The 27,413-nt window shown below is 45.3% G+C and overlaps 1 protein-coding gene across 2 annotated transcripts; it reads right to left on the bottom strand.

Moving 5' to 3' along the window:
* Window positions 1-5,904: 5,904 nt before the first annotated feature.
* On the bottom strand, window positions 5,905-26,840 carry LOC139570070 (alpha-synuclein-like). 2 transcript variants are annotated; one of them, XM_071391566.1, is made up of 6 exons: window positions 26,560-26,840; window positions 12,010-12,051; window positions 11,829-11,920; window positions 9,190-9,213; window positions 7,524-7,565; window positions 6,898-7,267 (listed from the first exon to the last, which is right to left on the bottom strand). In XM_071391566.1, the coding sequence occupies exons 1-6, from the start codon at window positions 26,678-26,680 to the stop codon at window positions 7,247-7,249; spliced, it is 342 nt and encodes a 113-aa protein (XP_071247667.1). In that variant the 5' UTR covers window positions 26,681-26,840; the 3' UTR covers window positions 6,898-7,246. The 2 variants fall into 2 exon arrangements, with proteins under 2 accessions (XP_071247668.1, XP_071247667.1); XM_071391567.1 differs by lacking the exon at window positions 9,190-9,213 and having other exon boundaries at window positions 5,905-7,267.
* Window positions 26,841-27,413: the final 573 nt, after the last annotated feature.

The following is a 27,413-nucleotide window of genomic DNA, read 5'->3' on the forward strand; positions in this document are numbered from 1 at the left end:
TCACGTTAAGCAGGCTGCAACACACTACCATTATATCTCTTACAGCGGTGTCACGTTAGGCAGGCTGCAACACACTACCATTATATCTCTTACAGCGGTGTCACGTTAAGCAGACTGCAACACACTACCATTATATCTCTTACAGCGGTGTCACGTTAAACAGACTGCAACACACTACCATTATATCTCTTACAGCGGTGTCACGTTAAGCAGGCTGCAACACACTACCATTATATCTCTTACAGCGGTGTCACGTTAAGCAGACTGCAACACACTACCATCATATCTCTTACAGCGGTGTCACGTTAAGCAGACTGCAACACACTACCATTATATCTCTTACAGCGGTGTCACGTTAAGCAGGCTGCAACACACTACCATTATATCTCTTACAGCGGTGTCACGTTAAGCAGACTGCAACACACTACCATCATATCTCTTACAGCGGTGTCACGTTAAGCAGACTGCAACACACTACCATTATATCTCTTACAGCGGTGTCACGTTAGGCAGGCTGCAACACACTACCATTATATCTCTTACAGCGGTGTCACGTTGGGCAGGCTGCAACACACTACCATTATATCTCTTACAGCGGTGTCACGTTAAGCAGGCTGCAACACACTACCATTATATCTCTTACAGCGGTGTCACGTTAGGCAGGCTGCAACACACTACCATTATATCTCTTACAGCGGTGTCACGTTAGGCAGGCTGCAACACACTACCATTATATATCTTACAGCGGTGTCACGTTAAGCAGGCTGCAACACACTACCATTATATCTCTTACAGCGGTGTCACGTTAAGCAGACTGCAACACACTACCATCATATCTCTTACAGCGGTGTCACGTTAAGCAGACTGCAACACACTACCATTATATCTCTTACAGCGGTGTCACGTTAGGCAGGCTGCAACACACTACCATTATATCTCTTACAGCGGTGTCACGTTGGGCAGGCTGCAACACACTACCATTATATCTCTTACAGCGGTGTCACGTTAAGCAGGCTGCAACACACTACCATTATATCTCTTACAGCGGTGTCACGTTAGGCAGGCTGCAACACACTACCATTATATCTCTTACAGCGGTGTCACGTTAAGCAGGCTGCAACACACTACCATTATATCTCTTACAGCGGTGTCACGTTAAGCAGGCTGCAACACACTACCATTATATCTCTTACAGCGGTGTCACGTTAGGCAGGCTGCAACACACTACCATTATATATCTTACAGCGGTGTCACGTTAGGCAGGCTGCAACACACTACCATTATATATCTTACAGCGGTGTCACGTTAAGCAGGCTGCAACACACTACCATTATATCTCTTACAGCGGTGTCACGTTAAGCAGACTGCAACACACTACCATTATATCTCTTACAGCGGTGTCACGTTAGGCAGGCTGCAACACACTACCATTATATCTCTTACAGCGGTGTCACGTTAGGCAGGCTGCAACACACTACCATTATATATCTTACAGCGGTGTCACGTTAAGCAGGCTGCAACACACTACCATTATATCTCTTACAGCGGTGTCACGTTAAGCAGACTGCAACACACTACCATTATATCTCTTACAGCGGTGTCACGTTAGGCAGGCTGCAACACACTACCATTATATCTCTTACAGCGGTGTCACGTTAAGCAGGCTGCAACACACTACCATTATATCTCTTACAGCGGTGTCACGTTAAGCAGGCTGCAACACACTACCATTATATCTCTTACAGCGGTGTCACGTTAGGCAGGCTGCAACACACTACCATTATATCTCTTACAGCGGTGTCACGTTAGGCAGGCTGCAACACACTACCATTATATATCTTACAGCGGTGTCACGTTAAGCAGGCTGCAACACACTACCATTATATCTCTTACAGCGGTGTCACGTTAAGCAGACTGCAACACACTACCATCATATCTCTTACAGCGGTGTCACGTTAAGCAGACTGCAACACACTACCATTATTTCTCTTACAGCGGTGTCACGTTAGGCAGGCTGCAACACACTACCATTATATCTCTTACAGCGGTGTCACGTTGGGCAGGCTGCAACACACTACCATTATATCTCTTACAGCGGTGTCACGTTAAGCAGGCTGCAACACACTACCATTATATCTCTTACAGCGGTGTCACGTTAGGCAGGCTGCAACACACTACCATTATATCTCTTACAGCGGTGTCACGTTAAGCAGGCTGCAACACACTACCATTATATCTCTTACAGCGGTGTCACGTTAGGCAGGCTGCAACGGGCTGACTGCAGATAGAAAGACAACGAATAGAGCAGAAGTGATTTGTTACTCTACGAGGGGGGAGAAACTGAATTGGTTTGTAGTGTGTTGTGTAGATTGTGTGTGAAATGTATTGTGTGTGTGTGTGTGGTGTGTATTGTGTGTAGGTAGCGCGTGTATTGTGTGTATTGTGTGTGTGTAGTGTGTATTGTGTGTAGGTAGCGTGTATTGTGTGTAGGTAGCGTGTTACAGGCGAGGCTTTTTGTCTGTGTGACTTAGTGTCCATGGTAACCCAGAATAGACAGATCACCTTCGTCTTTCTTCTCCTCCTTAGCTCCTCCTCCGATCATCTCTCCCACCTTCTCCTTCACCACAACAGCTAGACAGAGAGAGAGAGAGGGGGGCTGTCAAACATGCACTTGCAACTTCTGGCTCCACATGATGAGAGAATTGGTGGAATTTACTCTTGTTATGTCTTGTTAGGGAGCTTGTATCAGCAAGAACTGTCATGACGTGATGCCACAGAATCTTTGCAGATTTTTCAATTTCTGGTAGAAATGAGCTCCTCTACTTTGAAATCTAGACAAACCCAAATAACTCATTTTAGAAGTATGCGCAGTGCCAAAAAGTACAGAGCCAAGTTTTTTCAAAAATGAACATATTTGGTTTAAGAATGTTGTTGACTCATCAACTGCAGCGCCGTTTAAAATTCCAATGCCCAGTTTGAACATTTTGAAGGCTGATAACACAAAAATGAACACTAAATTAAAGCCAAACTATACATTAGTCCATATAACAACCCATTTTGCTGTGCTTTAGGGTTTAAACTTATCAATGCTTCACATGAATGACCCCCATCATTCAACCAAGTAAACAAACACCATCATCCACTTCTCTTACAGATATCTTTTTCTCACCTGCTTTGTCGATCACTGCATCCACCTGCTTCCCTGATCCTTTCAGAAAGTCCATCTCTGTGTGTTTTCTGTACTCTGTCGGAGTGTGTGTGAGAGAGAGTGTGTGTGTGAGAGAGTGTGCGTGTGTGTGGATGGGTGTGGGTGTGCATGGGTTTATATGAGGTTGGCAGAGAGGCTTACAGAGGCCACCCCTTCATCACACACCCCTGTCAAGTCACACACACCCCTAAGGATGCAGGCCGCTTTTATTGTTGGTGTCAGTATGGAAAAACCCAGCAGTGGAACTGTAAATACCGTAGAGGGAGAGAAGCCTCATAACTTTATTAGGACCCTCAATTAAACACTGTTAGAACAAATATGATATACAGATACATGCAGTACATAGGCACACAACCCTTATTCAGGTCATAATTATCCATTACATGAAGATGCACATGATACAGTACATTATTACAGATGTAGGATTTTCATTTGATCCCCCTGTTGCAGGAGAACTTTCCTGCAACAGGGTGACATTTTTTACCTGTAGTGTATTTGAAGTTTGAAAAACGCTTCTGAAGTTTGTAATTTCCACTTAGAAATTTCAGTCTTAATTTCCCCATTGTCGTTAATTATAATAATCCACATAATATTTCACCTTTCTTTTGGACTTTACAGCATTCCCAGAAAGCTTGGATTATTGAGTCAATGCTATACAGTCCAAAAGTTATGGGTGGAGCTAGAAAGTTGGCTGTCAGAAGTATTACAATGTAAACCTACTTTTAATCCGTCTGTCTTGATATTTTAATACATAGCGAATAGGAGTGTAGTGATATACCCAACGGGCTGGGCGATTCTCTTCTCATCACTCATCTAGAAAAAAAGCATATACTAATAACCTGGATATCAATCAATCCTCCATCATTAACACAATAGAAAAATCTAATGATTTATTACTGAAATAGTATGGGCGACCGAAAAAAAACTAATTGGGACAATTTAAAGCCATGTGGCAAACAATAACGCAGGCAGTAGGGATGGGGGTGTGAACATGTGGGTCTGGGCAGATGAGATGTAGTCGTTGTTCGTGTGCATCTGTAAGTTGTTGTTCGTGTGTGTATGTTTTTAACTGGTTAATATAAATGTTAATAAAAAACAGTATAGTAAAGTACAAAAAAATATAATAATAATTCACATTTCCTGTTGCTTCAGGAGTATTTTCATGTTGTAGCAAACTGGCTCAAATTATGATCCTACATCTGTATATGCAGGGGAAACAGGAAATACTGGATGTGATGTCCTGAAAGGTCACCAAGCTTTCTGACTCACTGTCAAAACACCGCTATAAAAGTGGACACAAAGACACAAAATCTGACATGGCACGCACTCCTTACAACAGCCCTCTCTCATTGTGTTGTTGGCCCTAGATTGCTGCTCTGTGTTTGTGTGGATTCCATAGGGGTGTTGGCTGTGTGTGTTTCTCCATTAAACCCCTGGCAAGACACTCCTCTGTTTTAATGTGCTCTGGCGTTGGATCAGAGAGTGTAGAGCAGTTTGGAAATCTCATGGTTAGAATGGAACATTGGGCTGGTGATATGTCGTCCCGAAGGATCATTTAAATCACTAAGACTGGGAGTTCTAGAACACTGACGCAAGGTTCTAAGGTTCTAAGTTGGCTTTTTGTTTTCTTCCTGACCTCTCTTGACCCCTCTGTCTCCCTGTCAGCTCCCAGCATGCCGATGGAGGGAGTGACCTCATAGTGTACCTGTAGAGGAGAACAAAGAGCTTGGCTAAACCCCTGGGAGCGTGCACGAACACTCACACAGAAAACATTGCTAGGACTTGCAGAGGGCATAGAAAAATATCCAGGATGGTACCACAATATCTCCACGGTAACATAGGCCATACATACTATTATAAACTGCATCATAATTAGTCACTCAAATGGAGAAATGAAGACGACACGGAAGTTTGGATTTCAACAAAACCGTCTTTAATTCACTGGTACTGTTTATAAAATCAGCAAGTCCGCTTCGATGCCAACTAAAACGTGGTGTGGGAGTGTTTATGTTTTTGTTTGTGTGCTTTATGTGTGTGTGTGTGTGTGTGTGTGTGTGTGTGTGTGTGTGTGTGTGTGTGTGTGTGTGTGTGTGTGTGTGTGTGTGTGTGTGTGTGTGTGTGTGTGTGTGTGTGTGTGTGTGTGTGTGTGTGTGTGTGTGTGTGAATTTGAGTGCAGAATAAGGCAACATGCAGTCATTAGTTTCCATTGGTCTCAAAGAAATAACACACACACACACACACACTCTGTCCCAGGCCTGTTCTGAGGGGCTGAGATGGTTGACGACAGGAGCAGCTGTCGTTAACCATTGACTCTTTTTGTGGGAATCAAAAATCGTTCCCTGTGTGGGATGCTCTTCTATGACAACCCCCTGTCTGTCTGACTAATGCTCGGTGGTGTTACTATGACAACCCCCTGTCTGTCTGACTATTGCTCGGTGGTGTTACTATGACAACCCCCTGTCTGTCTGACTATTGCTCGGTGGTGTTACTATGACAACCCCCTGTCTGTCTGACTAATGCTCGGTGGTGTTACTATGACAACCCCCTGTCTGTGTGACTATTGCTCGGTGGTGTTACTATGACAACCCCCTGTCTGTCTGACTATTGCTCGGTGGTGTTACTATGACAACCCCCTGTCTGTCTGACTAATGCTCGGTGGTATTACTATGACAACCACCTGTCTGTCTGACTAATGCTCGGTGGTATTACTATGACAACCCCCTGTCTGTGTGACTATTGCACGGTGGTATTACTATGACAAACCCCTGTCTGTCTGACTAATGCTCGGTGGTATTACTATGACAACCCCCTGTCTGTCTGACTATTGCTCGGTGGTGTTACTATGACAACCCCCCGTCTGTCTGACTATTGCTCGGTGGTATTACTATGACAAGGTTTTTTCCCTTCACAACATCAGGATCCACAGATATCACGTTCTGCTTTCATCCCTTCCAACCCTGCCAGCAGACCCAGGCCAGAACTAGACCCAGACTTAACCCAGGCTAGACCAAATCCACTGTAAAGTACTGTGTATATTGATAGCTTCTGTTGTTGTGTGATTCCCAGTCTTTGCAGGAACTTTCTTCCTCTCAGACTATGTAATTTCTAACACGGGACACATTAACTAACAGAACATGTGTATTGCTTTCTGGCATGTCTCAAACACACTCTAACACACACATACCCAACAAATGCACACACACACACACTCTGTTCATTGCACGGGTCCCTACAGCAGCCTCTTGTGGACAGAACACTCCTGAACTGCCCTACTACCTGACGAGTCTAACACACACACACACACACACACACACACACACACACACACACACACACACACACACACACACACACACACACACACACACTACAATCAGATATGATCTCTCTGTGGTTCTGTCATCCTGAATAATCATTGCAGCTGTCTGCTGGCTGGAGTTTCCTTTTGGATTTCGACGTATTATGGATGAACGTCTATTTTTGCCGCATTAATTCCGCGGCTTGCTGGAACATTGTGAATTGTGGTGACGTAGTGATCTGAACCGCACGCTCTGAGCATCACAAGGTCACGCCCAGATCTGGTCAATCCTTCTTCTTCTCTTTTGATGAGCACCAACGAAGGCAGACATCCACACACCTGGGTCCTTTTCAGACGTCTATTTCTAGCCATCGGCTGCTAACATCTACCGTGTGTGTGTGTGTGTGTGTGTGTGTGTGTGTGTGTGTGTGTGTGTGTGTGTGTGTGTGTGTGTGTGCAGGTCCCTAGGGTATTGGGAGGTGTGAGGGAGAATATAACACCAGGGGTAACAACATGACAGCAACGACACAAAGGCGGGGAGCTACACGGGGCAGAACACAGTGGGGGGGCAGAAGAGGGTCTCATGGGGTATCAGGAGGCGTATAGAGTTATCTGGAAGAGTCTGTATCTGGTTCGGCTCCATAAAGTCACAATAAGTAGAACATCTGGAAGTCTGGAACAGCAGGGCGAGGGGAGCAAGGGACCAAGGGAGGGCTGGGGAGAAGAGGTCCCTGGAATGACTAGTAGCCGCCCTGAGAGCCCTGAGAGTCAGAGAGAGAGAGAGAGAGAGCGAGAGAGAGAGAGAGAGAGGGAGAGAGAGAGACAGAGAGAAGGGGGAGGGAGAGAGCGAGGAGAGAGAGAGAGCGAGAGAGCGAGAGAGCGAGAGAGCGAGAGAGCGAGAGAGCGAGAGAGAGAGAGAGAGAGAGAGAGAGAGAGAGAAATAATCAATAATGATGTCATGATATCACCATCTTCAGCATAAAGGAAACAGAAATAGTGTGGTTGCTTGTCACTTACCTCTCCTCCTCCTCCTCCCTGCTCCATTCCTCCATATTCTGCCTACAGAGGGAGACATTTTACATTAGAGTAACCTTGCCTGAGACCTGAAGACTTGGGTTAGCTCCTAGACCTGGTCTCTAGGCTTTAGCTCACTGAGTAGGTCACAGCTACATCAAGCACATTATCGCTTATGTCATGCTTATGACAGGCTTATGACAGGCTTATGATAGGGTTGAGTACGGCACAGGGCCATTCAGTTCCAGTCTCTGGGCTGAAGTGTCTAATGAAGCAGAGGTTAGCATGGCATAGCTAGCATAGTAGATGTGATGTCACCCTCCTTGAGGCCTGAAGTACTGTTGCCCCCACCCAACCAGAGGCATTATTTTTGTAGGCAGCGGTTATTAACAGGAGCAAGCTCTGTTATTTTGACTGTGCATCTTAGACCAGAGAGATCCACGCAGGGTAAGTTTATGCCTATGCTACGCCAGAGATGCATAGAGACAGTCTTAAGCTGTGTTATTATCTATAGATACAGCATGGTTAGAGATGGTTATGGAGAGAGTTGGGAGATGGTTATGGATAGAGTTAGGAGAGGGTTAGGAGATGGTTATGGATAGAGTTAGGAGAAGGTTAGAGATGGTTATGGATAGAGTTAGGAGAGGGTTAGGAGATGGTTATGGATAGAGTTAGGAGAGGGTTAGAGATGGTTATGGATAGAGTTAGGAGAGGGTTAGAGATGGTTATGGATAGAGTTAGGAGAGGGTTAGAGATGGTTATGGATAGAGTTAGGAGAGGATTAGAGATGGTTATGGATAGAGTTAGGAGAGGGTTAGGAGAAGGTTAGAGATGGTTATGGATAGAGTTGGGAGAGGGTTTGGAGATGGTTATGGATAGAGTTAGGAGAGGGTTTGGAGATGGTTATGGATAGAGTTAGGAGAGGGTTAGAGATGGTTATGGATAGAGTTAGGAGAGGATTAGAGATGGTTATGGATAGAGTTAGGAGAGGGTTAGGAGAGGGTTTGGAGAGGGTTAGGAGAGGGTTTGGAGAGGGTTTGGAGAGGGTTAGGAGAGGGTTTGGAGATGGTTATGGATAGAGTTAGGAGAGGGTTAGGAGAGGGTTATGGATAGAGTTAGGAGAGGGTTAGAGATGGTTATGGATAGAGTTAGGAGAGGGTTAGGAGAGGGTTTGGAGAGGGTTAGGAGAGGGTTTGGAGATGGTTATGGAGAGAGGGTTAGGAGAGGGTTAGGAGAGGGTTAGGAGAGGGTTTGGAGAGGGTTCGGAGAGGGTTTTGAGAGGGTTAGGAGAGTGTTTGGAGAGGGTTAGGAGAAGGTTAGGAGAGGGTTAGGAGAGGGTTAGGAGAGGGTTTGGAGAGGGTTAGGAGAGGGTTAGGAGAGGGTTTAGAGATGGTTATGGAGAGAGGGTTAGGAGAGGGTTTGGAGATGGTTATGGAGAGAGGGTTTGGAGAGGGTTAGGAGAGGGTTTGGAGAGGGTTTGGAGATGGTTTAGAACATGGTTTAGGTCCTAACAGGACGCTAGCCAGTCAGTGTTTGAAAGCACATTCGCCGTTCATATATGCACCTAGGAACTATATGTTAGGCTGAATCATGCAGCATTCGCTAGCCAGCCACCCCACTATAACCTAGAACATCTGACCCGCCCTTCCCTCTCCTGTCCAATAGGCACCTCGTATACAGGCTGAGGCTCCGCCTACCAACGGAACACAGAGGGAAAAAACACAACAACAACAAAGGGTTAGCAACCCAACACCACAACACCAACATCAACACCACACCAACACAACACAACACAACACAACACCAACATCAACACAACACAACACAACACAACACCAACACCAACATCAACACCACACCAACACAACACAACACAACACAACACAACACCACACCACACCAACACAACACAACACCAACACAACACAACACAACACCAACACCACACCAACACAACACAACACAACACCACACCAACATCAACACCACACCAACACAACACAACACAACACAACACCACACCAACACAACACAACACCAACACAACCCAACACCAACATCAACACCAACATCAACACCACACCAACACAACACAACACAACACCACACCAACACAACACAACACAACACAACACCACACCAACAACACAACACAACACAACACAACACCACACCAACACAACACAACACAACACCACACCACACCAACACAACACAACACCAACACAACCCAACACCAACATCAACACCACACCAACACAACACAACACCACACCAACACAACACAACACAACACAACACCACACCAACACAACACAACACAACATCAACATCAACACCACACCAACACAACACAACACCACACCACACCAACACAACACAACACAACACCACACCAACAACACAACACAACCCAACACCAACATCAACACAACACAACACAACACCACACCAACACAACACCAACAACACAACACAACACAACACCAACATCAACACAACACAACACAACACCACACCACACCACACCACACCAACACAACACAACACCAACACAACACAAACACCACACCAACACAACACAACACAACACCACACCAACATGACACAACACAACACAACACCAACACAACACCAACACAACACAACACAACACCAACAACACAACACCACAACAACAACAACAACATCAACACAACCCAACACCAACACAACACAACACCAACACAACACAACACAACACCAACACCAACACCAACACAACCCAACCCAACACAACACAACACCAACACAACACCAACACAACACAACACAACACAACACAACACAACCCAACACAACACCAACACAACACAACACAACACCAACACAACACAACACAACCCAACCCAACCCAACACAACACCAACACAACACAACACAACACAACCCAACACAACACAACACCAACACAACACAACACAACACCAACACCACACCAACACAACACAACACAACACAACACCACACCAACATGACACAACACAACACAACACCAACACAACACCAACACAACACAACACCAACAACACAACACCACAACAACAACAACAACATCAACACAACCCAACACCAACACAACCCAACACCAACACAACACAACACAACACAACACAACACAACACCAACACAACACCAACACAACACAACACAACACAACCCAACACAACACCAACACAACACCAACACAACACCAACACAACACCAACACAACCCAACACAACCCAACACAACCCAACCCAACACAACACCAACACAACACAACACAACACAACCCAACCCAACCCAACCCAACACAACACAACACAACACCAACACAACACAACACAACACCAACACCAATAACACAACACCACAACAACAATATCAACACAACCCAACACAACACAACACAACACCAACACACCAACAGCACAACACCACAACAACAACATCAACACAACACCAACACCAACACAACACAACACAACACAACACCAACATGACAACAAAGGGTTAGCAACACAACACCAACACATATTCATATGGAGAATGTGGAGTGAGTTACAGGTCTACCATTATAGAGCTACCAGCAAACCTAATCTGCCTGAATTTCTGAACCACTGGCTATTAAAGGAGCTGCCATTCCCCTGTCTGTCTGTCTGTCTGTCTGTCTGTCTGTCTGTCTGTCTGTCTGTCTCTGTCCATATGTCCACCCGTCCGTCTTTCTATCAGAGCTGCGGTACTGTGGGAAATAGCGACACCAAGTGGTCAAACAACAGACTGCTCTTGTGGCGTCATCATGGCACGACCATCTGACACCGACTGAAGGATGTTGACTGTTATGCTTTTTGAGTCTGCATTCATGTCGTTACTCAATTATGTTGTTATTCAATCTTGTTGTTACTCAACCTTGTTGTTACTCAACCTCATTGCATTTCTTATTCTTTCAAAGGGGAAAGGGAAAGAGGGATACCTAGTCAGTTGTACAACTGAATGCCTTCAACTGAAAAAGGGTGCTGTGTCACCTGATCGATAGTCTCGCGAGGCCTGAAGCCTGGGCTTTCAGAGGCTACCTGATTGATAATCTCGCGAGGCCTGAAGCCTGGGCTTTCAGAGGCTACCTGATTGATAAGGTCAAGTTATTGTGTCTAGTATTATGTCAACGGTCCTAATCTGCCATTCCTTACCAGTTATTGTGTTCATTGATCACTTGTATATTCTTGTTCACATTGACCTGTCAGCCACTAATAATTGATCATTCTTTCATCTGTTGTCATAGTAACTCACCGCTTGTCCGGTATTCTCCATGTCTCCCTGTAAGAGGTCAGCTCCAGCAGCAGTGGGGTCCCCGACGATGTTCGCCTGGTCGCGGTTAGCAACTAACAACACAGAGATCAATTTATCAATCAATCAATCAGATCCCAAAATAATGTGTGTGTGTGTATGTGTGTCCGTGTGTGTGTCTTACCTATGTTTACCCCTGCGTCCATTCCCTCCTTTGTCTTTGAACCTGAGGACAGAAAGACATTACAACACATCAGTATATTACAATCATATTGCAATTGATATGTGAAGAATGATCAGGCATCAGTTTTGTGATATACTATGTAAACACAGACTAGGAACGAACTACTGTGTTAATGAGTGCAGTAAACAGAAATCTGTTGGAATCTTCAAGTATTATAGTTATTTGGTGAGGAGGTTTTTGGCCACCCAGTAGCAGCACACTGTATGTCACTCACTTTAAAATCCAAAAGGATGATATTATCTTATGATTCCTCTGCTCCATAATATCAGTTTCCCCCCTTCCTTTCTCTCTACAACCCTTTCTCTCTCTCTCTCTCCAACCCCCTATCTCTCTTTTTCTATTTATCTCTATCTCCCTTTTCTCTTTCTCTCTCCCTCTTTCTCTCTCACCCCCTCTCTCTCCAACCCTCTCTCTCTCTCTCTCTCTTCCCCCTCTCTCTCTCTGTCTCTGTCTCTCTCTCTCTTTCTCCCCCTCTCTCTAACCCCCTCTCTCTCTATTTCTCCCCCCTCTCTCTCACCCCCTCTCTCTCCAACCCCCTCTCTATCTCTCCCCCCCTCTCTCTCTTTGTCTCTCTCTCTCTGCTTCTCCCCCCTCTCTCTCCCCCTCTCTCTCTCTCTTTGTCTCTCTCTCTGACGTTACAGTATTATACATTCCTAGGCTGATTAAATAGTCGTTATGCAACCAGCTGGATAGAGGGGAAGAAAAAGGGAGGGATAGAGAGAAAAATAGATGGAGGGAGGGGGGATGGAGAGAAAGAGAGAGCCTACAGGGATGATGCACGAGCAAATCCAGCAAAAAACTGTATAATTATATATCTATTTCACATAACCAGTACAATTATACATCTATTTCACATATCCAGTATAATTATATATCTATTTCACATAACCAGTATAATTATATATCTATTTCACATAACCAGTAGAATTATACGTCTATTTCACATAACCAGTACAATTATACATCTATTTCACATACAAAAACACATGTTCCATAGCACACAGTTGATTGGATATGAGTAGTCTCACGTTCTCTCTCTACAGTACCTCTCTCTCTTCCCGCCCTCTTTCTCTCTCCTCCACACTCTCCCAGAACTGCAGATGCCTCACTTCATCTATCTACCGTTTCTCTCTTGTTTTCTTTCTGTCATACCCCTCTCTCTCTTTCTCCCTGCACGCTTCTCGCTCTCTGTGAGCCACGTGACGGGCTGCGCAGTGCTACAGCAGACACACACCAACACGCAGTGGCACACACACACATTGCAGCATGGCTGGAACAAAGTCTCCTTCTCTGAGTCAGAGGAGCACCCCTCCTGGGTACAGCTTCTATCTATTACGTGTGTTTGTGCACAGCAAATTCTCCAGTGTAAAAAACAACATTGACAGTGTTAAATCAACACTGAAAGTGTTGCGTCTGTGGACCCATATAGACACCAGAACATTGTTAAATTAACACACTGCTTAGTGTAAAACATTATTCAAATATTTCCCAGAGTACCTTTCAAGTAAATTGTAGTTATCTCCCATGACTGTCACACCCTGGCCTTAGTATTCTTTGTTTTCTTTATTATTTTAGTTAGGTCAGGGGAATGTATGTGTTTTTGTAGTGTCTAGGGTAGTTGTATGGTTTAGAGGGTTAAATAGAGTAGATGGGTTTGTGTTTAATATTGTAACGGGTGACGCTCTCCTCATCCTCGGATGAGGTGAGGAGAGAAGGATCCTCAGACCAAAACGCAGGCTTTGGGAAATAAGCCATCTTTATTTAACAACGATGATGGCAACACGAAACGAAACAAAACACTTTCAAACTACAAAACAAGAAAACGACGTTGAACGAAACCTGAACATAAACTTACATAACTAAACATAAACTTACGTACAGGAAACGGACGACATCGAAACGAAACGAAACAAACAAACGCTACAGTCCCATGTGGTACGAACATACATACAGACATAGGAGACAATCACCCACAACGAACATTGTGACAACGCCTACCTAAATATGACTCTTAATTAGAGGAACGCCAAACACCTGCCTCTAATTAAGAGCCATACCAGGCAACCCAAAACCAACACAGAAACAGAAAACATAGAATGCCCACCCAACCTCACGTCCTGACCAACTAACACACAAAAACTAACATAAATAGGTCAGGAACGTGACAGTACCCCCCCCACAAGGTGCGAACTCCGGACGCACCAGCACAAAATCTAGGGGAGGGTCTGGGTGGGCATCTAACCACGGTGGTGGTTCAGGCTCGGGGCGCGGTTCCCACCCCACCATAATCCATCCTAACTTCCTCCCTCCAAGAATGTCCACCCTCTTTTGACCCCCACAAAATTCCCTTAACAACATATCTAATAGGGACAACCCCGGGACAGAGAGATAAATCAAGAAAGAGGGATAGATAAGAATATAGAGATAGATGAAGATAGAGAGGGAGATTAGGATAGAGGGGCAACTCCGGACTGAAAGGCAGCTCCGGACAGAGAGACAGCTCTGGACTGATGGGCAGTTCTGGGTATCCAGCCTTTTCAGGCTGAAGGGCAGCTCATGGCTGACTGACGAATCTCGATGCTCATGGCTGGCTGACGGCTCTCGACGCTCATGGCAGGCTGACGGCTCTCGACGCTCATGGCAGGCTGACGGCTCTCGACGCTCATGGCAGGCTGACGGCTCTCGACGCTCATGGCAGGCTGACGGCTCTCGACGCTCATGGCTCTCTGACGGCTCTCAACGCTCATGGCTCTCTGACGGCTCTGGCTGCTCATGGCTCTCTGACGGCTCTGGCTGCTCATGGCTCTCTGACGGCTCTGGCTGCTCATGGCTCTCTGACGGCTCTGGCTGCTCATGGCTCTCTGACGGCTCTGGCTGCTCATGGCTCTCTGACGGCTCTGGCTGCTCATGGCTCTCTGACGGCTCTGGCAGATCCTGTCTGATTGGCGGCTCTGGCAGATCCTGTCTGGTTGGCGGCTCTGGCAGATCCTGTCTGGTTGGCGGCTCTGGCAGATCCTGTCTGGTTGGCGGCTCTGGCAGATCCTGTCTGGTTGGCGGCTCTGGCAGATCCTGTCTGGTTGGCGGCTCTGGCAGATCCTGTCTGGCGGGCGGCTCTAGCGGCTCCTGTCTGGCTGACGGCTCTAGCGGCTCCTGTCTGGCGGATGGCTCTGTAGGCTCATGGCAGACGGGCGGCTTTGCAGGCTCATGGCAGACGGGCGGCTTTGCAGGCTCCTGGCAGACGGATGGCTCAGATGGCGCTGGGGAGACGGATGGCTCAGATGGCGCTGGGGAGACGGATGGCTCAGATGGCGCTGGGGAGACGGATGGCTCAGATGGCGCTGGGGAGACGGATGGCTCAGATGGCGCTGGGGAGACGGATGGCTCTGGCCGGATACGGCGCACTGTAGACCTGGTGCGTGGTGCCGGAACTGGAGGCACCGTGCTAATGATAAGCACCTTCCTACTAGTGCGGGGAGCAGGGACAGGGCACACTGTATTCTCAAAGCCTACTCTACCCCTGATGCGTGGTACCGGCACTGGTGACGCCGGGCTGAGGACAAGCACATCAGGATTAGTAGGGGGAGAATATACAGTGTGTACAGGGCTCTGGAGACGCACTGGTAGCTTAGTGCGTGGGGCCGGAACTGGAGGCACCGGGCTAGATACACGCACTACAGGGAGAGTGCGTGGAGGAGGAACAGGGCTCAGGATACGCACTGGTAGCCTAGTGCGTAGTGTAGACACTGTAGGTACTAGGCTGGGGCGGGGAGGTGGTGCCGGAAATACCGGACCGTGGAGGCGTACTGGCACTCTTGAGCATTGAGCTTGCCCAACCTTACCTGGTTGAATACTCCCGGTTGCCCGACCAGTGCGGGGAGGTGGAATAACCCGCACCGGGCTATGTAGGCGAACCGGGGAAACCATGCGTAAGGCAGGTGCCATGTATGCCGGCCCGAGGAGACGCACTGGAGACCAGACGCGTTGAGCCGGCCTCATGACACCTGGCTCAATACTCAATCTAGCCCTACCAGTGCGGGGAGGTGGAATAACCCGCACTGGGCTATGCACTCGTACAGGAGACACCGTGCGCTCTACTGCGTAACACGGCGCCTGCCCGTACTCCCGCTCTCCACGGTAAGCCTGGGAAGTGGGCGCAGGTCTCCTACCTGCCCTTGGCCCACTATCTCCTAGCCCCCCCCCAAGAAATTTTTGGGAATTACTCACGGGCTTTTTTGGCTTCCGTGCCAGACGCGTTCCCTCATAGCTCCGGTTCCTCTCCCCGGTAGCCTCTGCTCTCCTCCGTGCCTCCAGCTCAGCTTTGGGACGGCGATTTTCTCCTGCCTTAGCCCAGGGACCTTCTCCATTCATTATTTGCTCCCATGTCCAGAAATCCTTTCTATCCTGTCCCTTACTCTGTTTAGTTTCCCTTTGCCGCTTGGTCTTAGCTTGGTGGGTGATTCTGTAACGGGTGACGAGGTGAGGAGAGAAGGATCCTCAGACCAAAACGCAGGCTTTGGGAAATAAGCCATCTTTATTTAACAACGATGATGGCAACACGAAACGAAACAAAACACTTTCAAACTACAAAACAAGAAAACGACGTTGAACGAAACCTGAACATAAACTTACATAACTAAACATAAACTTACGTACAGGAAACGGACGACATCGAAACGAAACGAAACGAAACAAACAAACGCTACAGTCCCATGTGGTACGAACATACATACAGACATAGGAGACAATCACCCACAACGAACATTGTGACAACGCCTACCTAAATATGACTCTTAATTAGAGGAACGCCAAACACCTGCCTCTAATTAAGAGCCATACCAGGCAACCCAAAACCAACACAGAAACAGAAAACATAGAATGCCCACCCAACCTCACGTCCTGACCAACTAACACACAAAAACTAACATAAATAGGTCAGGAACGTGACAAATATAGGTGTCTAGCTGTGTCTATGGTTGCCTGAATGGTTCTCAATCAGAGACAGATGTCATTAATTGTCTCTGATTGGGAGCCATATTTAAGGCAGCCATAGGCACTAGGTTAATGTGGGTAATTGTCTATGTTGTACGTTTGTAGCCTGTGTGTGTGTGCACTTGCGTCATTAGCTTCACGATTCGTTTGTTGTTTTGTTTCAGTTTGTTATAGTGTTTGTTGCGTGTTTTTTCCCTTTCTCTACAATAAAAGAGAATGTATTTTGCACACGCTGCGCCTTGGTCCACTTTCTCTCAGCAAGACGATCGTGACAATGACTGTATTTGTTAGCGCTTGTTGCATTCATCCATTTACAGTCCTGAAGACTTCACCAAATTACATCCTAAGTGAATATGTTATTTATTTGAACATTTTATGCAATACCATACATATTTAACATCAATACAGGGGACTGAAACTCATACACATCACTTTAAACCAAAAACCACACCTATCATTATCAATTTCCCAGCATGCTTTATTGCAGGTTGATTTTCAGAGTTGTTTGTTTCAATATCTATGTTTGTGCATGTACACTGATTGATTGATTAATCTTATGCTACACGAACACACTAAGACAGTCGTGAAGAGGGCACGACAAAGCCTATTCCCCCTCAGGAGACTGAAAAGATTTGGCATGGGTCCTCAGATCCTCAAAAGGTTCTACAGCTGCACCATCGAGAGCATCCTAACTGGTTGCATCACAGCCTGGTATGGCAACTGCTCAGCCTCCGACCGCAAGGCACTACAGAGGGTAATGCGTACGGCCCAGTACATCACTGGGGCCAAGCTTCCTGCCATCAAGGACCTCTATACCAGGCGGTGTCAGAGGAAGGCCCTAAAAATTATAGCCATCCGAGTCATAGACTGTTCTCTCTGCTACCGAATAGCAAGCGGTACCGGAGTGCCAAGTCGAGGTCCAAAAGGCTTCTAAACAGCTTCTACCCCCAAGCCATAAGACTCCTGAACAGCTAATCAAAGGGAAACCCAGACCCCTCTTTTATGCTGCTGCTACTCTCTGTCTATTATCTATGTATAGTCACTTTAATAACTCTACCTACATGTACATATTACCTCAATTACCTAGACTAACCGGTGACTCCGCACATTGACTCTGTACCGGTACCCTCTGTATATAGTCTCGCTTGTTATTTTACTGCTGCTGTTTAATTATTTGTTACTTTTATTTTCTATTTATCTATTTTTTACGTAACACTTATTTTTTATTTTTTTATTAACTTCTTAAAGAACTGTTGTTTAAGGGCTTTTAAGTAAGCATTTCACCGTAAGGTCTACACCTGTTGTATTCTGCGCGTGTGACAAATAACATTTGATTTGATACGTAAAATACAGTACCAGTCAAAAGTTTGGACACACCTACTCATTCAAGGGTTTTTCTTAATTTTAACTATTTTCTACATTGTAGAATAATAGTGAAGACATCAAAACTATGAAATTATGTAGTAACCAAAGAAGTGTTAAACATATCAAAATATATTTTATATTTGAGATTCTTCAAAGTAGCCTACCTTTGCCTTGATGACAGCTTTGCACACTCTTGGCATTCTCTCAACCAGCTTCTTGAGGTAGTCACCTGGAATGCATTTCAATTAGCAGGTGGGCCTGGTTAAGGATTAGCCCCTTTTTTCAATTTTCGCCTAAAATGTCATACCCAAATCTAACTGCCTGTAGCTCAGGCCCTGAAGCAAGGATATGCATATTCTTGGTACCATTTGAAAGGAAACACTTTGATGTTTATAGAAATGTGAAAGGAATGTAGTAGAATATAACACAATAGATCTGGTAAAGGATAATACAAAGAATAAACCAACCGTTCTTTTGTATTCTTTTGTACCATCATCTTTGAAATGCAAGAGAAAGGCCATCATGTATTATTCCAGCCCCGGTGCAATTTAGATTTTGACCCCTAGATGGCAGCAGTGTATGTGCAACGTTTTAGACTGATCCAATGAACCATTGCATTTCTGTTCAAAATGTTGTATCAAGACTACGCAAATGTGCCTAATTTGTTTATTAATAACTTTTCATGTTCAAAATTGTTGACTCTCTTCAAAAAATAGCATGGCATTCTTTGACTGTAATAGCTACTGTAAATTGGACAGTGCAGTTAGATTAACAAGAATTTAATCTTTTTTGCCATCTTCTTGCCAATATCAGATATGTCTATGTTCTGGGAAACTTTCTTGTTACTTACAACCTCATGCTAATCGTTTTAGCCTACTTTAGCTCAACCATCCCGTGGAAGGGACCCCGATCCCAATGAAATTTTTAAAAGATAATTTGTGGAATTTCTTTCCTTATTAATGGATTTGAGCCAATCACTGTGTTGTGACAAGGTACGGGTGGTATACAGAAGATAGCCCTAATTGGTAAAAAACCAAGTCCATATTATGCCAAAAACAGCTCAAATAAGCAAAGTGAATCTACAGTCCATCATTACTTTCATCAAGACATGAAGGTCAGTCAATGCAGAACATTTCAAGAACTTTGAAAGTTTCTTCAAGTGCAGTCGTAAAAACCATCAAGAGCTATGATGAAACTGGCTCTCATGAGGATCGTCACAGGAAAGGAAGACCCAGAGTTATCTCTGCTTTATGGATAAATTCATTAGAGTTATCAGCCTCAGAAATTGCAGCCCAAATAAATGCTTCAGAGTTCAAGTAACAGACACATCTCAACATCATCTGTCCAGAGGAGACTGTGTGAATCAGGCCTTCTTGGTTGAATTGCTGCAAATTGCTGCAAAGAAACCACTACTAAAGGACACCAATAAGAAGAAGAGACTTGCTTGGGCCAAGAAATATGAGCAACGGACATTAGACTGGTGGAAATCTCTCCTTTGGTCTGATAGGTCCAAATTTGAGATTTTTGGTTCCAACCGCTGTCTTTGTGAGACACCGAGTAGGTGAACGGATGATCTCTGCATGTGTGGTTCCCACCGTGAAGCATGGAGTAGGTGGTGTGATGGTGTGTGGGTGCTTTGCTGGTGACACTGTCAGTGATTTATTTAGGCTTCAAGGCAAACTTAACCAGCATGGCTACAACAGCATTCTGCAGCAATACGCCATCCCATCTGGTTTGCACTTAGTGGCACTATTATTTGTTTTTCAACAGGACAATGAACCAACACACCTCCAGGCTGTGTAAGGGCTATTTGACCAAGAAGGAAAGTGATGGAGTGCTGCATCAGATGACCTGGCCTCCACAATCCCCCCACCTCAACCCAATTGAGATGGTTTGGGATGAGTTGGACCGCTGAGTAAAGGAAAAGCAGCCAACAAGTGCTCAGCATATGTGGGAACTCCTTCAAGATTTTTGGAACAGCATTCCAGGTGAAGCTGGTCGAGAGAATTCCAAGAGTGTGCAAAGCTGTCATCAAGGCAAAAGATGTTTACTTTGAAGAATCTCAAATCTAAAATATATTTTGATATGTTTAACACTTTTTTGGTTACTACATGATTCCATATGTGTTATTTCATAGATTTGATGTCTTCACTATTATTCTACAATGTAGAAAATAGTAAAAATAAAGAAAAACCCTTGAATGAGTAGGTGTGTCCAAACTTTTGACTGGTACTGTAAATGTTTCTGAACTAATCCAATCAATTAGTTAGAGTTGAAGTTTCAGGCCCCTCTATTAGCGTAAAAGTAGGCCCTCAAAATAAGGCCTTATGAAATAGGTATGGTATTGTTTTAAATATCTATATTTTTTATGATAAGATGTTTGCTTAGGATCTCACCTGGTGAACTCCATAGGACTGAAAGTGGATGAACGCAATAACCATGTGTCTGTCACCATTGGAGGCTGGTGGGATGAGCTATAGCAGGAGGGGCTCATTGTAATGTCTGGAATGGAATAAATGGAACGGTATCAAACATATAAAACCAACTCCTATATCTTCTCCCACCAGTCTCCTCTGTCTGTCACTAACAAATAAAGTCATTGGTGGTAACTCTACAATGTACTCGAAAAGCCAGGCGTATTTAAATAAGGCTTTCCACTAAGCAGTGTGTTAATTTAACACCGTTCCTGTGTCTATATAGGTCCACAGTTTCAACTATTTCAGTGTTGATTTAACACTGTGTTAATGTGTTTTTTTGAACACAGGAGAACTTGCTGTGTTCGCTCTACGTCATGTGGTGTTTGTTGGTGTTTTCCAGCAGGATTCATCTCAGTCTTATTACTTGTTGGTGTTTTCCAGCAGGATTCATCTCAGTCTTATTACTTGTTGGTGTTTTCCAGCAGGATTCATCTCAGTCTTATTACTTGTTGGTGTTTTCCAGCAGGATTCATCTCAGTCTTATTACTTGTTGGTGTTTTCCAGCAGGATTCATCTCAGTCTTATTACTTGTTGGTGTTTTCCAGCAGGATTCATCTCAGTCTTATTACTTGTTGGTGTTTTCCAGCAGGATTCATCTCAGTCTTATTACTTGTTGGTGTTTTCCAGCAGGATTCATCTCAGTCTTATTATGCACTACTCATCAGATAAATATGATGGTGCGGTGATGGTTCAACGTGATGTGTATGAAGAGAGAGGAGGAAGGGAAGCGCTACTAAGGTACACAATAGTACATTTTGGTAGACAGAAGGTGCTCTTTGGTAAAAGGGGTAAATTGGTCATCAAAAAGAAAGGAGGACCAAGGCAGATATTATGTTCAAAACTGAAAAACATTATCTCCAGCCCATGGCAAAATGAAAAACATTATCTCCAGCCCATGGCAAAATGAAAAACATTATCTCCAGCCCATGGCAAAATGAAAACATTATCTCCACCCCATGGCAAAATGAAAACATTATTTCCAGCCCATGGCAAAATGAAAAACATTATCTCCACCCCATGGCAAAATGAAAACATTATCTCCAGCCCATGGCAAAATGAAAAACATTATCTCCAGCCCATGGCAAAATGAAAACATTATCTCCAGCCCATGGCAAAATGAAAAACATTATCTCCAGCCCATGGCAAAATGAAAACATTATCTCCAGCCCATGGCAAAATGAAAAACATTATCTCCACCCCATGGCAAAATGAAAACATTATCTCCACCCCATGGCAAAATGAAAACATTGTCTCCCGCCCATGGCAAAATGAAAACATTGTCTCCCGCCCATGGCAAAATGAAAACATTATCTCCAGCCCATGGCAGAATGAAAACATTGTCTCCCGCCCATGGCAAAATGAAAACATTGTCTCCAGCCCATGGCAAAATGAAAACATTGTCTCCAGCCCATGGCAAAATGAAAACATTATCTCCAGCCCATGGCAAAATGAAAACATTATCTCCAGCCCATGGCAAAATGAAAACATTATCTCCAGCCCATGGCAAAATGAAAACATTATCTCCAGCCCATGGCAGAATGAAAACATTGTCTCCCGCCCATGGCAAAATGAAAACATTGTCTCCCGCCCATGGCAAAATGAAAACATTGTCTCCCGCCCATGGCAAAATGAAAACATTATCTCCACCCCATGGCAAAATGAAAACATTATCTCCCGCCCATGGCAAAATGAAAACATTATCTCCCGCCCATGGCAAAATGAAAACATTATCTCCCGCCCATGGCAAAATGTAAACATTATCTCCCGCCCATGGCAAAATGAAAACATTATCTCCCGCCCATGGCAAAATGAAAACATTGTCTCCCGCCCATGGCAAAATGAAAACATTATCTCCAGCCCATTGGCAAAATGAGTAGAATTCCAGGAAATGAACTTTAACATGTTAATGTTTTTTCTCCCTGTCAAGAGGGGGGCCGCTGAAATGTTTTACAAGATTGAACTTCGGGCCCCAAACGCTGACTTTATGTGTGGGTATGGATCTGGGGCCCCCAAACGCTGACTTTATGTGTGGGTATGGATCTGGGTACATATTGCGGACCCTCATGATGAGTTCAGATTTTTTGTGGCCCCCACCCCCATTAGTTGCCCATCCCTAGTCTACAGTATCCAGACCAATACAGTGTTCTTTTTCTAGCTGTTTAGCAGCAGGGTATACCCCTGAAAGAGAGCACCTCTGCAGCCAATGCCCTGTGAAATGGTCATACGCATATGAGCGCACACACACACACACGCACACACACATGCACACTTCTGCTCCAGTAAGCTTTGAGTGGATGACCTAGTTAGAGAGGAGTTGCATTCTGGGTAAAATTGCATTGCATTTTGTGATAGAAGTAATAATCCATACATGATTTGTTTTGATTGGATCAACTCAGCTCCCACTGGGTCCTGGCGCGCTGGCACGCACGCACGCACGCACGCACGCACGCACGCACGCACGCACGCACGCACGCACGCACACACACACACACACACACACACACTCTCTGCTGACATCTGCAGTCTCAGTTGATAGATTACACACACAAGTTAAAATAAATATATATATACATACATAGTGCCAAATAAGGGTTCTTTGGCTTGTAACCATAGCGCATCCATTTTTGGCACTGTATAGAACGCTTTTTTGAAGGTTCTATAAAGAACCTTGCACATAAGGTTCTAAATGGAACTTGTATGATGCAATAAAGAAACCGTTATTGACACAAAGCCATATGCAAATCTTTCACAGGACATTGTCAATAGCCATAAACTTACATGACGATTGACAGCATAACACAACACATTAGATAAACTGGAATGACACTCTCATTCACGGGTGCACAAAAAGAGCTTGAGTAAACCACGCCCCAAAATATTCTATTGAGCTGTTGGCCCTACATTTTAATTATCACTAAAAGAGTCATTACGGTTCCACAGAGAACCATCACCCTTCCACTTGAGGAACTGTCTTTTTTTAGTGTGTAGATACAGTAGGTTTTCAGGAACATGAACAGGCAGGTATCATAGCGGTAAGAGTATTGGGCCAGTAACCGAAAGGTCACTAGTGAAGTTATAAGGTGAAATAAATCTGTCGATCTGCCCTTGGGCAAGGTACTTAACCCTAATTGCTGAATAATGGCTGATCTCTCGGAGTGGGATATCCACAAAATACATTTCCTCACCACACACTTGTACAGGTTACACAAATGTAAGCACCCCCTTCACCGAACCTCTCTCGATCTATCCATCTCTTTCTCCATCTGTTCATCTCTAAGCTATGGGGTGGGAAGCAGCCAGCTCAATGACGTAACTCCAGGGTCTATTCTCTCTCTCTCTCTCTCTCTCTCGCTCTTTTAAATGTACACAGAACAAAAAGATAATCACAACATGTAAAGTGATGGTTCCATGTTTCAAGAGCTGAAATAAAAGATTCCAGAAATGTATCTAGAATTTTGTTCACAAATTAGTTTGCATCCCTGTTAGGGAGCATTTCTCGTTAGTAAAATAATCCATCCAGTTGACAGGTGTGGCATATCAAGAAGTTGACTAACCAGCATGCTACTTACACAGGTGCCACTTGTGCTGGGGACAATAAAAGGCCACTCTAAAATGTGCAGTGTTGTCACACAACACAAGGCCACAGATGTCTCAAGTTTTGAGGGAGCGTGCAATTGGCCTGCTGACTGCAGGAATGTCCACCAAAGCTGTTGCTAGAGAATTGAATGTTAATTTCTCTACCATAAGCCGCCTCCAATGTCGTTTTAGAGAATTTGGCAGTACGTCCAACTGACCTCACAATGGCAGACCACGTGTATTGCGTCATGTGGACGAGCAGTTTGCTGATGTCAACGTTGTGAACAGAGCTCCCCATGGTGGCGGTGGGGTTATGGTACGGGCAGACATAAGCTACGGACAACGACCACAATTTCATTTTATCGATGGCAATTTGAATGCACAGAAATACCGTGATGAGTTCCTGAGGGTAATTGTGAGGCCCATTTTTTACAAGGTATCTGTGACCAACAGATGCATATCTGTATTCCCAGTCATGTGAAATACTTAGATTAGGGCCTAATGAATTAATTTCAATTGACTGATTTCCTTCTATGAACTGTAACTCAGTAAAATCGTAGAAATTGTTGCATGTTGCATTTATATTTTTGTTCAGTATAAATCGTCATTGATTTGGCTACGTATGAACATTGAACTGAGCCAATAAATTTAATTGCACCCCCCCTCTATTTCTCTCTTCCAGTCGCTCCCTCTGTCTGTTCCCTGGCTGCAGGGTAGTTAGTCATCAGCAGTCACACACTGGCCTGCAGCATGCGTGGACACACACACGCGCGCACGCGGACACGCACGTGTGCACACACACACACACACACACACACACACACACACACACACACACACACACACACACACACACACACACACACACACACACACACACACACACACACACACACACACACACCAGGAAGAGAGGATTGCTGCATGCTCAGCTGATCCTTGCCCCCCCCACCCTGCCACTCACAAATAATAAAAACACACACACACACACACACACATGTTCCACCAGGTTCCATCCCGTTATTCTGTAGTGTTAGCTTTAGCTGTCAGACTGAGGGGTCAGGGATGCACAAGCCTGTGTGTGTGTACCCTGTTCCTAGCGCAAACCCTTTGGCCCTCACACAGGCTAACCTTGAGCAGTGACGCACATACACACTCACACACACACTGGTGAATCCCTTCTCACAGAATCAACCTCTCACAGTACTGTGGACCCTGTCTAATTGTCTGGTGGTAGCAGCCTTGGCATGGTCTTATCTAGGTTATAACATGTTATAGCGCTCTTATGAACGGCTGCAGTCCCACCAATGTCACACTACATCTTCCCCTCTCTCCCCTCCTCTCTCTATTCTCTCTATCCTCTCTCTCATCCTCCTCTCTATTCTCTCTATCATCTCTATCCTCTCTCTCTCCTCCTCATCTCTATCATCTCTATCCTCTCTATCCTCTCTCTCTCTCTCTCTCTCTCTCTCTCTCTCTCTCTCTCTCTCTCTCTCTCCTCCTCGCTATCCTCTCTATCATCTCTCTCCTCCTCTGTATCCCCCCCCCCCTCTCTCTCTCTCTCTCTCTCACACACACTCTCTCTCTCCTCCTCCTCTCTATTCTCTCTTTCATCTCCATCCTACTCTCTATCCTCCCTATCCTCTCCCTCTCTCTCCTCCTCTCTATTCTCTCTATCCTCTCTATCCTCTCTCGCTCACTCTCTCTCCTCCTCTCTATCCTCTCTATCCTCTCTCGCTCACTCTCTCTCCTCCTCTCTATTCTATCTATCCTCTCTATCCCCCTCTCTCTTCTCCTCTCTATACTCCTCTCTTAATCTGATTCCTTCACTCCATGTCTTCCTCTGTCCCTTTACTATTTTCTTCATCCTTGTCTCTACCACACCCCATCTCTTTCTTTCTGTCCCTCTCTCCTCCTCGTTCTCTCTGCACCAGTTCTGCAGTATTCTGCCTCTGTTCCTTGGCAACCCCATCCCCTCCCCCTTCCTCACTGTTACTGTCCCAGACTGGTGTACCCATGGGACCCCTTTATCGCGCTCCCACACACACTCACACACTCATTGCGGTGCTGTGGGTACACTTACCTACATACATGACACCCTCCTTGGTCTTAGCGGCTGCACCCTCCACCCCAGCCTTGGTCTTCTCCGCAGCGGCCACCACCCCCTCCTTGGCCATGCTGAACCCCTTCATCAGTACATCCATCCTGGGATAGGTCTCTCCTGGGCTTCCCTGCTCTGAAACGGGCCTGCTGGCTGCTGGCTGCTGGCTGCTGGCTGGGCTGGTCACACAGACTGTGTGTGAGAGAGGTTGTGTGTGAGAAAGAGAGTGTGTGTGTCAGTGACTCCTCCTCCAACAGTGGTGCAGAGAGAGCGATGGAGAGAGAGCGATAGAGAGAGAGAGAGAGAGAGAGAGATAGCGATAGAGAGAGAGGGAGGACTGCACTTCAGGGCTACAGGATGCAGACTGAGAGAGAAGAGGAGAGAGAGACTGAGCGGACAGAGAGAGAAGAGAAAGTGTGAGGAGAAATTAAGAGTAAGCAGGTGTGCATGTGATGGAGAGAACGATGGACAGAAAGACAGAACCTGCTGGTTGCTGCAGCATATTTAAGTCACGCTGCAGCCAACCCCTCCCCTCTCTCTCTCTCTCTCTCTCTCTCTCTCTCTCTCTCTCTCTCTCTCTCTCTCTCTCTCTCTCTCTCTCTCTCTCTCTCTCTCTCTCTCTCTCTCTCTCTCTCTCTCTCTCATTGCTCACACACGCAGAGCGACCTCAAAGCTAGCTGACTCCATATTTAATACGCAGGTTGCTCTGTCAGATATGTATCTGTATGTGATGAAACTGAAAATCAGTTAGATTAGTAAAGAAAATAGATTGGAGCGCTTGTTGAGATGGCTGTGTCGAGATGGCTGAGTTTCTGAAAAGGGAAGGTAATTAATAT

The sequence above is a fragment of the Salvelinus alpinus genome, chromosome 3, assembly GCF_045679555.1.
Source record: "Salvelinus alpinus chromosome 3, SLU_Salpinus.1, whole genome shotgun sequence".
In the NCBI taxonomy this organism is placed as follows: Eukaryota; Metazoa; Chordata; class Actinopteri; order Salmoniformes; family Salmonidae; genus Salvelinus; species Salvelinus alpinus.

Excerpts from the sequence above, each read along its gene's own strand:
- LOC139570070 (XM_071391566.1), bottom strand. The coding sequence starts at position 26,680 with ATGGATGTACTGATGAAGGGGTTCAGCATGGCCAAGGAGGGGGTGGTG. Across the intron at positions 11,921-12,009 it reads GGACGCAGGGGTAAACATAG|TTGCTAACCGCGACCAGGCG; the intron begins GTAAGACACACA and ends CTGTGTTGTTAG. Across the intron at positions 9,214-11,828 it reads TGGAGAATACCGGACAAGCG|GCGGAGCCTCAGCCTGTATA; the intron begins GTGAGTTACTAT and ends TTCCGTTGGTAG.